The following is a 14,165-nucleotide window of genomic DNA, read 5'->3' on the forward strand; positions in this document are numbered from 1 at the left end:
TCGACAGTCTGCTGGGTGGGGCGTTATACGTTTTTCGTTGCCCAATGTGAGTCCCATCTCTTCCTTTCTGTAATATCTCTGGTGCGCTGACTTTTTGCGGGGTTGATGTACAGTAGCTAGCTATCACATTTAGCCACCTAAACGGAGGGAGACCGAAGCGAAGTAGCCCATCTTAACCGACTGGTTGTGGGTAAGTAAAATCTGATTCGATAGTTTGTTTTTCACTTCATTGTCTGAGTATTATCGACAATATTTAGCTGGCTACGTGTAACTAACAAACTGTGAGAATGGTTTCCCGGTACGGTAGTTAGCTGCTAGTTAGCGTAGTTACAACACACAAGCTAGCCTTGCCAGGCTTGTTGTGGAGGACAAAACCTAAAACCTCTGTTACTTAGCGAGTATAGCTAACGTTGACTAATTAGAATACGTTGTAGCTGCCCTTAACGACAAACAAGGTGAAGTTAATGTCTTTCATAAGTAACTTAGCCTGCTAACGTTACCCAGAGTCATGAATATGACCTGACGACGTTACTGTTATCCAGTTAGCTAGCCATCTAACTAACGTTTAAGTTGGCTAACGTTAGTACCAGGCCTTCATTCGACCACACATATCTAGCTTACGACCTGTGGCGGGTATTTTACAGGTGGATATCTGTCAGCTGACATATGCAGCCACAAGTACAGAAAAGCCAACTGAACACGTGCTGTTATCTTGTGTTGAGAGATGGTCAGGGTCTAATTCATACTACTCTCTTATTGCAGTTCTGACTGGTTTTCTTCTGTCCCATGTTTAGGTGGGTGATTTCCACAAGATGTCGTTCCCTCCTCATCTCAACCGAACCCTTCTGCCACCGGGCATCCCCCCTCCTCAGTTTGCTGGTTTTCCTTCAGGTGACTCATCAGAGACAGATATCCCATCCTATGGGCCTGTCTGTATGTAAATTAAACAGCAACTAGATTGTTAACATGACTGATTTGTAAGGATATCTAATACTCAGCGAACTTTGTATTGAGAGAGACATTAATTTAAAATACATTTTGTATACATTAGAGGTCGACTGATTATGATTTTTCAAAGCTGAGTCCGATTATTGGCGGACCAAAAAAAAGCCGATATCGATTAATCAGCCTGTTTTTTGTGTGTGTGTGTAATAACGGCAATTACAACAATACTGAATGCACAATGAACACTTATTTTACCTTAATATTATACATAAATCAATTTAGTCTCAAATAAATAATGAAATGTGTTCCATTCGGTTTAAATAATGCAAAAATACAGTGTTGGAGAAGAAACTAAAGTGCAATATGTGCCATGTAAAAAAGCTGAAGTTTAATTTCCTTGCTCAGAACATCTTCGAAAGCCAAGTTAACAAACAGATCACCGACCATTTTGAATCCCACCGTACCTTCTATGCAATCTGGTTTCTGAGCTGGTCATGGGTGCACCTCAGCCACGCTCAAGGTCCTAAACGATATCATGACTGCCACTGAAAGACAATACTGTGCTGCCATATTCATCGACCTGGCCAAGGCTTTCGACTCTGTCAGTCATCGGAGGGCCTGTTGTCCAGACCTCTGGCAGTCTCTATGGGGGTCCCACAGGGTTCAATTCTCAGGACGACTCTTTTCTCTGTATGTATCAATGATGTCGCTCTTGCTGCTGGTGAGTCTCTGATCCACCTCTATGCAGACGACACCATTCTGTATACTTCTGGCCCTTCTTTGGACACTTTGTTAACTAACCTCCAGACAAGCTTCAATGCCACCCAACTCTCCTTCCATACAACTCTCCTAAATGCATGCTCTTCAACTGATCGCTGCGCCCGCCCGTCTAGCATCACTACTCTGGGCGGTTCTGACTTAGAATATGTGGACAACTACAAACACCTAGGTGTCTGGTTAGACTGTAAACTCTCCATCCAGATTCACATCAAGCATATCCAATCCAAAATTAAATCTAGAATTGGCTTCCTATTTCACAACAAAGTATCTTTCACTCATGCTGCCAAACATACCCTTATAAAACTGACTATCCCACCAATCCTTGACTTCGGCGATGTCATTTACAATATAGCCTCCAACACTCTACTCAGACTGCACCCAATTTGCTATCACAGTGCCATCTGTTTTGTCACCAAAGCCCCATATACTACCCACCACTGCGACCTGTATGCTCTCGTTGGCTGGCCCTCGCCTCATACTCGTCGCCAAACCCACTGGCTTCCGTTCATCTATAAGGCGGTGCTTTATCTAGCAAAGTCTTCTCAGCTCCCTGGTCACCATAGCAGCACTCGCTCCAGCAGGTATATTTCACTGGTCACCCCCAAAGCCAACTCCTACTTTGGCCACCTTTCCTTCCAGTTCTCTGCTGCCAATGACTGGATTGAATTGCAAAATCACTGAAGCTGGAGACTCATATCTCCCTCACCAGTCTTCAAGCAGAGTCTATGCAATTTTACCAGTCTTCAATTTTACCAGTTAAGAAGTTTTAGGTTGTAGTTATTATTGGAATTTTGACGCGTCAACTATTTCTCTCTCTACCATTTGTATTTCATATACCTTTGCCTATTGGATGTTCTTATAGGCACTTTAGTATTGCCAGCCTAATCTCAGGAGTTGATAGGCATGAAGTCATAAACAGCGCTGTGCTTCAAGCATTGCTAAGAGCTGCTGGCAAACGCAGTAAAGTGCTGTTTGAATGAATTCATACAAGCCTCCTACTGCCCACCACTGCTCAGTAAGACTGCTCTATCAAATCATTGAGTTAATTATAATAAGCACATGGAAATACGAGCCTTTGGTCCTTAATATGGTCAAATCCGGAAACTATCATTTAGAAAACAAAACGGAACCGTTCCGTATTTTATCGAACGAATGGGGGTCAACCCTAAGTCTAAATATTGCTGTTACATTGCACAACCTTCAATGTTATGTCATAATTATTTAAAATTCTGGTGAAGTAATTATGGTCTTTGTTAAGAAGAGAAGGTCTTCACACAGTTCGCAACGAGCCAGGCGACCCAAACTGCTGCATAGGCTCTGCTTGCACTGAATGCAAGATAAGCGACACAAGTGCCTGCTAACATGTATTTCTTTTAACTAAATATGCTGGTTTAAAAAAATATATACTTCTGTGTATTGATTTTAAGAAAGGCATTGATGTTTATGGTTAGGTCAATTTGTGCAACAATTGTGCTTTTTTTCACAAATGGGCTTTTGTTAAATCATCATCCGTTTGGCGAAATTGGAGTAGGCTGTGATTCGATGATAAACGCAGGACAAGCTAGTTAACCTAGTAATATCATCAACCATGTGTAGTTAACTAGTGATTATGTGAAGGTTGATTGTTTTTTATAAGATAAGTTTAATGCTAGCCAGCAACTTACCGTGGCTCCTTGCAGCCACAAGGTCCTTTTGATGCTGCCCTCGCGTAACAGGTGGTCAGCCTGCCATGCAGTCTCCTTGTGGATTGCAATGTAATTGGTGTCCAAAAAGGCAGATTGCCGATTTTAGTTAAGAACTTGAAATCAGCCCCAATTAATTTGGCCATGCCAATTAATCGGTCGACCTCTAGTATACATTATCGCATTGTCTCTATTCCAGGTACCCCAATGATACCAGTGCACATGGGTATTATGACCCAAACCCCCGCGGTCTTGGTGCCCACCTCCATGCCTGCGGCACCCAGGAAGGAGGCCGCCAAGGAGACGGACGAGAACAGTGGTCCCACCACCACTGTATTTGTAGGGAACATCTCAGAGAAAGCCTCGGACATGCTGATTCGACAGCTGCTGGCGGTGAGGAAGGGGAACTTGAATGCAGATGCTTTGGGAAGAGACATTAAGCTGTATTTAGGCTATAGACCATGTCTTTAGTCACAAGTCATGCTAGTGGAATAGACAATTGATACCACCTTTCCGAGCCAGGATAGTTGTTAGTTTTGCTTCTGTTTTTTTTGCATGCGACGGTGCAGTTGACCTTTTTTAGGTTTGATTTATAAAAGCTGTTTCCCTTTTGGCCAACAATGTTTCCCCTGATACTCTGATGAAAAGCAATGTCCTTTAGTAGGTCCCTGTAGTAAAGCAAGCAATTATTCACTCTTCAGAAATGTGGCCTGGTCCTAAGCTGGAAGAGAGTCCAAGGAGCCTCTGGAAAACTTCAAGGTAAAAACAGAACAGGTACAACACTTCTAAAGTACTCCGCCACCATGTAAGTCCAATGTCACCCTCACCAAGGCATGCTTTGCCAATGTGAAACGCAACTACTATTTAGTGGAAAAAAACATGTGCAGGCTCCTGTTCAGGAGGCATTAATCAGAAGAAAGCAGACTAAAAAATGTTTAGCTACATGTACTTGTCTGATAAGAAACACCCTTTAGAAATGTCCATTCCATGCCCTAATGAACACTTCCTCATTCCTGGTTGCTACTCCGATGGCTGTGTATTGATATAAACCCCCGGTGCCCATCCTTCCTTCTCTATTCTCTCCAGCTTTTGGGTTCTGTGAGTACAAAGAGCCCGAGTCAACGCTGCGGGCCCTGCGGCTGCTCCACGAGCTGCAGATCGGGGTGAAAAAGCTGCTGGTAAAGGTGGATGCCAAGACCAAGGCCCAGCTGGATGAGTTCAAGGCCAAAAAGAAGAGCAGCACCAACGGCAATGGGGTGGGTAATGTAGTGGGGAAGGGGGACACTGAGCTGGAGGGATGGGAGAGGGGAATGTCACATTACCATGTAGGTTATGGGCTAGTTTCTAGGATACCAATTAGTCAAGGACTAGGCTTAATCTATTTCAATGGAATCTCTATTGAATTTGTTTTTTAGTTCTGGACTAGGCTTAATCTGTGTTTAGGAAACTGGTCCTAAATGTTGAATGGAATTAAAACCTTCAGCCTCCTGCCATTATGCAGGTCTGAGCGACTTCCAGTGGAGACTGATGGACCCAGGTCTCGGGGGCAGGGTTGGCTAAACGAATGGGAAACTCTGGCGAAAGGCCTGAAACAAAATAGCTCCTTTTACTTCAAATATTTTTTTAAACAAGTGAGGCTGAAGATGAGTTGACTTGGATGTAATACTAACCCGCCTGTCTCTCGCGCTCTGTTTTTCTTTCTGCTTAAAGGCAAAGGCAGAGGGTGGAAAAGAGGAGGCGGAGGAAGAGGAGGTGATCGACGAGGACACCAAGAGGCGGGATCAGGTCGTCAAGGGTGCCATCGACGGTCTGATCCGCGAGTATGCCAGCGAGCTCAATGCTGCCTCGAATGATGAGTCCCCCCACCGCAGGAAGAAGAAAGAGAAGAAAGAAGAGGTACTTAGGGCTACTTTCTCTTATCTCACTTTAGATTTACCTGTTACATGTTGGTTGGGGGTTGTGGTATTGTATTTGGGCACATTATATACAGTCATGACTGACATTATTGGCACCCTTGATAAAGATGAGCAAAAGAAAAGGCAGGATAACGCCTCCCGAGTGGCGCGGTGGTCTAAGGCACTGTACTGCAGCGCTAGCTGTGCCACTAGAGATCCTGGTTTGAGTCCATGCTCTGTCGCTGCCGGGTCGCGACCTGGGAGATCCATGGGGCGGCGCACAATTGTCAGGGGAGGGTTTGGCCGGCAGGGGATGTTCTGTCCCTTTGCACTCTACAGACTTGTGTGTCGGGCTGGGCACAATGCACGCTGACACGATCGCCAGTTGTATGCTTCTGGGTTAAGCGGGCATTGTGCCAAGAAGCAGTGCGGCTTGGCTGGGTCGTGTTTCGGAGTATGCACGGCTCTCGACCTTCGCCTCTCCCGAGTCCATACGGGAGTTGCAGCGATGGGACAAGACTGTAACTACCACTTGGATATCCTGAAAAGGGGAAAATAAACTAGACTGAACAAAATGGTATGCTCAAAAAAATGGTGGAATTATTTTATGTTAATCCAATTGCCTACATTGTATTTGTTGGTATATGAAAGTCTGGATAGGGATTAAGTCTAGTCCTGAGGAGTTGGTGAGATAACGTTGGTCAACTCTGAGTTCAACTCGGGATAACGGTCATTCGAAAGCGTCTCACCTTTTAGCCAGGTCCATTTCTATGGCAATGAATTCTTCAGCACTACACCTGGTCCGGCGCAGGCTAACCCCATTTAACCTAAATGACTGTGCCATGACTTGAGGACCAATCCCCTTAATTTGAAGAAGTCTACAGATTCAACATTTTATATCAAATCATTATTTTATTTTTTGTCAGTCTTGTCAGCATGACCCTGAACACTATCCCTTCTTCCTGCCTCCCATCGTCCCTTAGGAGGATATCAACGCAATTGACGGATTGGAGGATGACAAGAGAGACCTGATTTCTAGAGAGATCAGTAAATTCCGCGACACCCACAAGGTATATGACTGTACTCATCTCTCTCACTCACATTGCAGGTTTTTGGAAAAGAAGCTACACACGCTAGTAGTACAGTCCTTTTGGGTTTTCACACTTACTGCTAGTGGACATTTTGTGCAAGGACCTGTTTTATATAGTCTAAATCAGGGATGGGCAACTTTGCTGGGGGTGGGGGCCACAATCTGAACTCATCATGAGGGGCTGCAGTTACTCGCGGGTCTGCGTACCCACATCCATACCCCCCCCCCCCACACACACACACACACACACACACACACACACACACACAGGCACACTACACTGCGAGCAAAAAAAAAATGGTGGCCCCCATTTTGACAGTGGAGTTTTATTTTTTATTTTTTTTCCAATCTACCCACTTTGCCATGCGGTTGGAAAAAGGTTTGCGGTTTTTAAAATTTGTTTTCTGACTGAGACGGACTAACAAAATCAATGGGGGGCCCCCGGTCGGTAATTCCACCATGATAACAAGTTTAGATAGCTGGCCGCTAAACTAACTTGGCAATCTAAAACATTTTAGCTGACATGGGCAAATTGACTGACAAAACAAGAGTAAAACTGCAGATGTTTTGAAATTCAAAAGGCCCACGGGCCACCAGTTGCCCATCCCTGGTCTAAATTTAGGATGGGAAAATAGTTACATTTTTACGTCAAACTATTGCATACCTTGCTCAAAAATCTCAATGTGAAATATCTGGATTTGTAGTATTGTCACCGTTTTCAAACCTAATTTGACTCGTGTCGATGGGACATTTTATTTTGTATATAATTAGGGTATTTAGGTGTGATAGTATAGCTGGCTAGATTCATAACTCATTCATCACACACAAACAAAATGCATGGCGACAATGTAAAGTTACCTTAAAGCTAATCTATTCATTAAACCCCGCCATTATGATAGAGATCATATGGTGACTAAAGCAAGATGAATCTCAGAGCTTTGGAAAAAGTTGTCGAGGATAGCATGTAAGTATGAGCTTTCCTTTATTTTGTACATATACTGGGCGCTCCCTCCTCGAGGATTCGCATAGGGGCAACTGCACAGGCACTCTGGCTTACAGTGGTGGCTGAGGTTGTGGAACTTAATGAGAACCTCTCAACACACAGCCCACCTTTTCCATTTAGATGCATGTCAACAGAATGTTGGTCTTGCTTTTAGACCAGTTATTTGCCAAATGTGGAGAGAACCACGCCGATTTTAGATTTCCAGCTATTTATCATGTTGTCCGCAAGCCAGGGAGGCCAGTGAACCTGTGTGAGTCCTCTGTAAATGATGACCATTCTACATAATGTGTGTGTAAAAGTCAAGTCACTGAGACTCAGGTCAATAACCACTGCAGTGATTTGGGCTGTAGATTGTATTGTTATAGCAGTGGGGGGGGCGCCCCTCCACAGCACTCTGCGTTCTGAAGACTAGCCAGGTGAGTTCCAACCCACCCTGTGGATAAGTGTGTGTGTGTGTGTGTGTGTTAGAGAAAAGCCCCATCTCTCCTAGTCCTGTGTCCAAATGTCAGTCCCTCTATTTCTGTCTTCTTTGATTCTCTCTTTCCCTTGTCACTTTAGCTCTTTCTCCCTTTATTCTCTGAACTTGTCTGTCCCCTTTTCTTCCTGGTTTCTAATTGCCGTTCACCCCCTTCATCTCCATTTTCAACGCGATCATTATTTGGTGTTCATAATCTACGGCAGTAGACTTGTGGTAAAGGAGGTACGAGTAATGCGTAATGAGATCCTTTCTCAAGCACAAATGGTATAGAAGGGGAACGTCATGTACCTATGGCCTACCTGCAGTTACTCTATGCCCAAGTTGTCACCAATGGAGCGCAGAGCAAGGTAAGTTCAAGTAGGAAGACTTAACCAATCAGACCCCTTCCACCCATGCCCATAGTACCTGTGCTCTCTTCTCTATTTCCCCCATCTCTCCTTCTCTGCCTGTTTTCCTTGCTCTTCGTCTTTAGCTGCACTAAACCCGTGGCTCTGTAGTCTGGGTCAGACCAGGAGGACAACCATCTGTTGTTCGTTATGGACTGCTTTTAGCGGTCCGACCTTGTGGGAAAGGCCCATAGGTAACCTGTGGTTTCACTGTGTATTTCACAAAAACCCCCAACACAAACTTGAGCCTCAGTGTATTTAGAATGCATGGTTTGTAATTGTCTGCTAATCAGTTGAGTACATGGGGAGCCATGGGCGTAGTGCTAGGAGGGAGTTGTCTCTTAGCGTGTGTCTGGGAAATCGAGTCACGGGAGAACTACAGAAGACCGAAGCAGGGGTAAGAGCCTCTACGATTTAATTTACCTGTCCAGAAAATGAATTTTTTTAAATTATTTTTTAAATATGTACCAGGATGTTTCACGGCTTTCTGTTTTTACCAATGTACCCCATAGAAGTTAACGGTTGTTTTTGATGATTTGCTTGAGGGAAAGTGAATCTCTGCCCCCCTGTGTATTGTTTGACCTGCTTTTCCTTCCAGGCCTAACTTTTATAGTCTTGTAGGGGCAGCGACGGGCTGAAATCCGTAGCGCAACACCTGTAAGTCACCAACTAGTTTCACAAAAGGATTGACGCCTTTTTTTGTTTTGTTGTTTCTCTTGTAATGAGGACACTGACTTGGGGGAGAGATCGTTATCTATCAAGCAGCTCCTTTTTCTCGTTTTGAATGTCTGTGACCTTTGACATGGCCAACAAGATGTCGTCTTTGACCTCAAAGTGGTTTCCAGTGTCTTTTTTTAGGTAACTTGTAAGTCACCCAGCTTGTGCTAAACAATCATTGTACTATATTGATATTGTGGTCTGCAACTGGTGGGCCGCAGGCCAAATCCGTTCCGCAAGCCAATTCAAATTTTTTATTTGGTCCCCAAGGTCCTCGGGGGGGGGGGGTGAAATCATGCTATATATGGACAAAGGAGTGCCGTGTCTCATGACATCTTGTTGTTATTTTCCCATAGAAACTCTTAGCCCAGCCAAGGAGCGGCTGTTGTGCCAAAACGTCAGCCTCTAACTCAACTACTTCATCCTTAGATAACAGGAATCTACAATGTTACAGTAGTCCCCTCTGCCCCCAGAGCCTGGAAGCCACTTCTAGATCCACTTCTGTGCACTTATAGAGAAGCGTGTGACCCAGCCTCACTGTGCTCCTGTTCTGTTGCATGGCTGTCCTCCCCGGAGCCTCCAACTTATCAACCTCCTCTGTTCTCTTTGCAGAAACTGGAGGAGGAGAAGGACAAGAAAGACAAGGAGCGTGCAGAGTTTGATCGCGAGCGACGGGAGAGGGACAAGGAGAGGGAACATGAAAGGGAGCGCCGGGACCGCGAGCGGGAGAAAGAGCGCGAGAAGGAGAGGGAGCGGGAGAGGGAGCGCGAGCGTGAGAGAGAACGTGAGCGGGACCGAAGTGACCGAGACCGTGATCGCAACCGGACGAAGGAGAGGGAGTGGGAAAGGGAGAGGAGCCGTGACAGGAGCAAGGACCGCAGTCACTCCAGGTGTGTGTGTGTGATTAAATAAAGCAATGGATTGTGAAGGAAGGAATGATTGGGAGGTAACTAGGTTGATGTTGTGTTGTAGAGAGGTGAGTCGCGACAGAGACAAGGACAAGAAGCGTGACCAAGAGGATGAGGAGGAGGTCTACGAGCGGAGAAGGCTGGAGAGGAAACTCCGAGACAAGGAGGCAGCCTATCAAGAGGTAGCTTACAGTGGCGTGAGAATCATGTGTGTGTTGGCTGTGAAATGTTGCTTAATTTCTGTCTCGTGTCTGTCTGAAGCGTCTGAAAAACTGGGAGATCCGCGAGAGGAAGAAGGCTCGAGACTACTCCAAGGAGTCTGAGCGGGAGGAAGAGCGCAGGAGAGAAATGGTAGGAAGAAATACAAACCCCGTTCTCACCCTCACATGGCATTCCTGGGTCGTGTTGAGCAGGGAGAAAACCTTTTGAAACCAGGGGCGGGACTACCTGAACTTGTCCAATGGGAATGCTGATTTTAATTGTCCTTTGTGAAACGTTTTGCCACGCTGTGCCCCACTACTGAACAGGACTCGGGTTTACCACTGATCTGGGCGTGAAATGTCCTTTTGGCTTGAAGGGTCCTACCGTAGACATAATTGGTATGTGTTTCCATTCATCATTGTGTCCTACAGACTAAAGAAAGCAAACGGCTGAAGGAGTTCCTGGAGGACTACGATGACGACAGAGATGACCCTAAGTACTACAGGTGACCACCAGCATATTTAATTCATTTATGATGCTGATCCGCTAGGTTTACATACTACAGAAGATATAATTGAGACCATTTTAATGTCGATAATGTAAACTGTCAAGATGATGGCGGTCTGAAACGACATGTTTTTGGCTTCGACATTTGGGAAGAGAAACCTCACTACTTAAAATAAAAAATAAAAACTTGAAGAGATTTGTTGATGAGTGTCAGGGCCATTGTTATAAAGTGTTGTTCCGTGTGTGACCCCTAGGGGCAGCGCACTGCAGAAGCGTCTGAGAGACAGGGAGAAGGAGACTGAGGTGGATGAGCGCGACAGGAAGAGAGAGAAGGAAGAGCTGGAGGAGATCAGACAAAGGCTGCTGGCCGAGGGACACCCAGACCCCGAAGCCGAGATACGCAGGGTGAGAGAGAGGGAGTGTGTGTGTGACTGTATCCGCTTGACTGTGTTTATTCCTGAAGGTCATTTTGTCCTCGGAGCCCTTTGTCTGTATGTCTGCATTGTAAGTGCGTCTCTATCCATCTGGCTATCTTGGCTACACAATAACGTTAGGCGAGTGTATCCACTTTCCTGACTGTGTAAGCCCCTTGTCTCACACTGCTTCTCTTTACCGATTGGTCCAGATGGAAGAGGAGGCGGAGCGTCTGCGCCAGCCTCCAGTGAAGCCAGAGCCCGACCCCGAGGAGGAGCGGGTACACAAGGCCCCACGGGTGGAACGGGATCGCCGAGGAGACAGAGATCGAGACCGAGGTGATCGGGAGAGAGAGAGAGGTGATCGGGATAGAGAGAGGGGGGAAAGAGACCGAGGTGATCGGGAGAGAGAGAGAGGGGAAAGAGACCGAGGTGATCGGGAGAGAGAGAGGGGGGAAAGAGACCGGGAGAGAGGGGATAGAGACCGGGAGAGGGACAGAGGGGACCACCATGTACCCCACCATCACCACCCCCACTCTGATCATGATGTGGAAGAGGGGGAGGAGGAGTTTGATGACGACGACCAATCGGGGTCCAAGCCCTGCCTGAAGCCCACGTTGCGGCCAATCACTGCGGCCCCCTCTGTTTCGTCGGCCAGCGGGGGCGCCACCCCCAACACGCCTTGTGGCGGGGACGAGTCACCCTGCGGCATCATCATCCCCCACGAGAACTCGCCCCCTCACGAGACCCCACCCCAGGAGGAGTTCCGCCCCAAGATCGGCCTCAGTCTCAAACTGGGTGAGTTCGGTTGGTGGGACAAGCTAGGTCTAGAATCATATGGACATAATGACAACTATAGTGCTAACTACCTAATGATCTGTTGTGTAGATCCAATTAAGTGCCTCAATTACTAATGAAGGGGAAAGATCAGGATTATTAACATAATGAAGCAAGACTGCCTATCTTTACCATTCATGTTTAGATTGAGGCATATAGCTGTATCTGCACAGATGTCTTGAGCCTGACAAACTGTTTAATTTGAGAGGGATGTCACTCAAATTTCTTTAAGATATCAATTAAATGGACCTGTCCTGTTTCAGACATACTCCATGACGAAAGGTTTAAAGTATGTCTAAATATCTCTCTAGGAGCCACTAGCAGCCCCAGCCAGCCCAACGTGGCTATCAAACGCAAGAAGCTCACTGTGGACAGCGTCTTTAACAAATTCGACGACGAGGAGGCAGACGAGGCTCCCCGCAAGCGCAAGCTGGTACCACTGGACTACGGCGACGACGACAAGAACCTCCAGAGTGTGGTAGACGGCGCCTCGGGCCTGGCGGCCATCAAGGGCGCCAACACAGAGGAGAAGCGCAAGCACATCAAGAGCCTGATCGAGAAGATCCCCACGGGCAAGGCAGAGCTGTTCTCCTACCCGCTGGACTGGTCCGCAGTGGACTCGGTGAGGATCGGATGTGGCAGTACCCCGCTTTCCAGTCTTTCTGCTCTCTTGCCAACTAATTCTGTGTTAGCAAGAGCGCAGAAACCGAATGGAAACCAGACTAGTGGTGGGCAGACCAGAGGAAATATGACATACAGATAACACTGGTTGGTTTTGATCATTCAACAACTAGAGGCTGTAGTCCAAGGGAATTGCTGATGTAGCCCTTCTTTGTCAAAGTAGAAAATGTGTTTCCCTACAACTGGTACAGACCTATATGAATAATACCTGGTGCAGTGACTAAAGTATTTCTGACTGTCCTCCCCAGACTCTGATGGATCGACGCATACGCCCCTGGATCAACAAAAAGATAATCGAGTACATTGGAGAAGAGGAGGCTACGCTAGTCGATTTTGTCTGCTCCAAGGTGTGTAAGCGTGATTGATGCAATTTACTGGGGAGCTGGATGTTTTTGCAATATGAGTTTTTCATTCTGATTCCTTAATTTTGACCTCCCCCAGGTGATGGCTCATGGTACACCACAGGGTATCTTGGATGATGTTGCCATGGTGAGTATCCCAAGAAATATACTGGGAACAGAGTTGTCTGTCCAGCTAAAACTGATTTAACTGTATTTTGATCAAAGTATTAAACAGGCCTTAAGAGCCTTGGTGAACTGCTTTTGGTCTCCCGATTTAAAGTTGTTAAGTACTATGTCAATCTAACTCCAATGCGGTTCCTCTACACCAAGGTTTTGGATGAAGAAGCAGAGGTCTTCATCGTCAAGATGTGGCGGTTGCTGATCTACGAAACTGAAGCCAAGAAGATTGGGCTGGTGAAATAAGAAACCCAGGAAAGCACTGAATGAATCCAACTTTTTCTAATAGAGTAATCTGACTTTAGCGTTGTCAGTCACCAAAAAGACTTCTCAATTTGAGTGGCCTAAAATCAAAGAATGCGCTCAACCTAATAATACCCTAACAGCATTCACACGTTGAGCTCCCGTTTTCTCATTCTTCCAATAGGCTCTGGTACATGTCATGTTACTCCACTGCAGCTGCTGACTTTGTATTGGTGTATAGCCTACGTGCGTGCTTGAATGACGAAGTGCTTATTGAAGATGCATGAAAGCAACCACTTGGACAATGGCCCTACTAGTCTCTTGGCTCGAGTTGATGTTCTGAGGGTGACAGTGGAGGTAGCGGATTAGGGGTTAACGGTTGATGAAGAGAACATAGCTACTAAGCTGTGGGAAAAAGTTCACTGAAAAGCATCTCACCGTTTTGTTTCTCTCTAGTTTTGTGACGTTAGTAATATCAAAGGTTATTGGACTGCTGTTTCTACGTGGCATCTGCTGAGTGAAACTTCTGTTTATGCGAAGGGTAGACCTTAAGGTAGATTTGTTTTTGTATTACAAACAATGCTTTCTATAAATTCTATTTAAGGATAGGCCAGCTATTGAGCATTTGACTTGTGGTTGGTTGGTCTCGTAGCACAGGCAACAGCACCACCTGGAAAGGATACTGATTTGTGTAAACATGGTTTCCATTTTTTCTTTTTGTACCAGTGGAAATTTTGTTTTGAATAAAGACTTTTTTTTAAAGAATTGTATATTTGGGTTTTGTCAATAGAAATGTGATGTGGCCCATCCTACACCAATAGTTTAAATAATTGGTATTTACTAGCTGTCTGGTATGAAGAACCACTGCCATGGTACAAGTG

The 14,165-nt window shown here is 45.8% G+C and overlaps 1 protein-coding gene across 2 annotated transcripts; it reads left to right on the forward strand.

Moving 5' to 3' along the window:
- Positions 1-38: 38 nt before the first annotated feature.
- On the forward strand, positions 39-14,046 carry LOC112250470 (RNA-binding protein 25). 2 transcript variants are annotated; one of them, XM_042321797.1, is made up of 17 exons: positions 39-190; positions 795-891; positions 3,607-3,800; positions 4,109-4,181; positions 4,494-4,663; positions 5,118-5,303; positions 6,286-6,372; positions 9,589-9,866; positions 9,949-10,066; positions 10,146-10,235; positions 10,517-10,590; positions 10,847-10,997; positions 11,218-11,803; positions 12,154-12,464; positions 12,772-12,870; positions 12,965-13,012; positions 13,195-14,046. In XM_042321797.1, the coding sequence occupies exons 2-17, from the start codon at positions 813-815 to the stop codon at positions 13,285-13,287; spliced, it is 2,637 nt and encodes an 878-aa protein (XP_042177731.1). In that variant the 5' UTR covers positions 39-190; positions 795-812; the 3' UTR covers positions 13,288-14,046. The 2 variants fall into 2 exon arrangements, with proteins under 2 accessions (XP_042177731.1, XP_042177732.1); XM_042321798.1 differs by having other exon boundaries at positions 4,109-4,166.
- The last annotated feature ends 119 nt before the right edge of the window (positions 14,047-14,165 follow it).

Source organism: Oncorhynchus tshawytscha, linkage group LG05 (genome assembly GCF_018296145.1).
Source record: "Oncorhynchus tshawytscha isolate Ot180627B linkage group LG05, Otsh_v2.0, whole genome shotgun sequence".
NCBI lineage: Eukaryota > Metazoa > Chordata > Actinopteri > Salmoniformes > Salmonidae > Oncorhynchus > Oncorhynchus tshawytscha.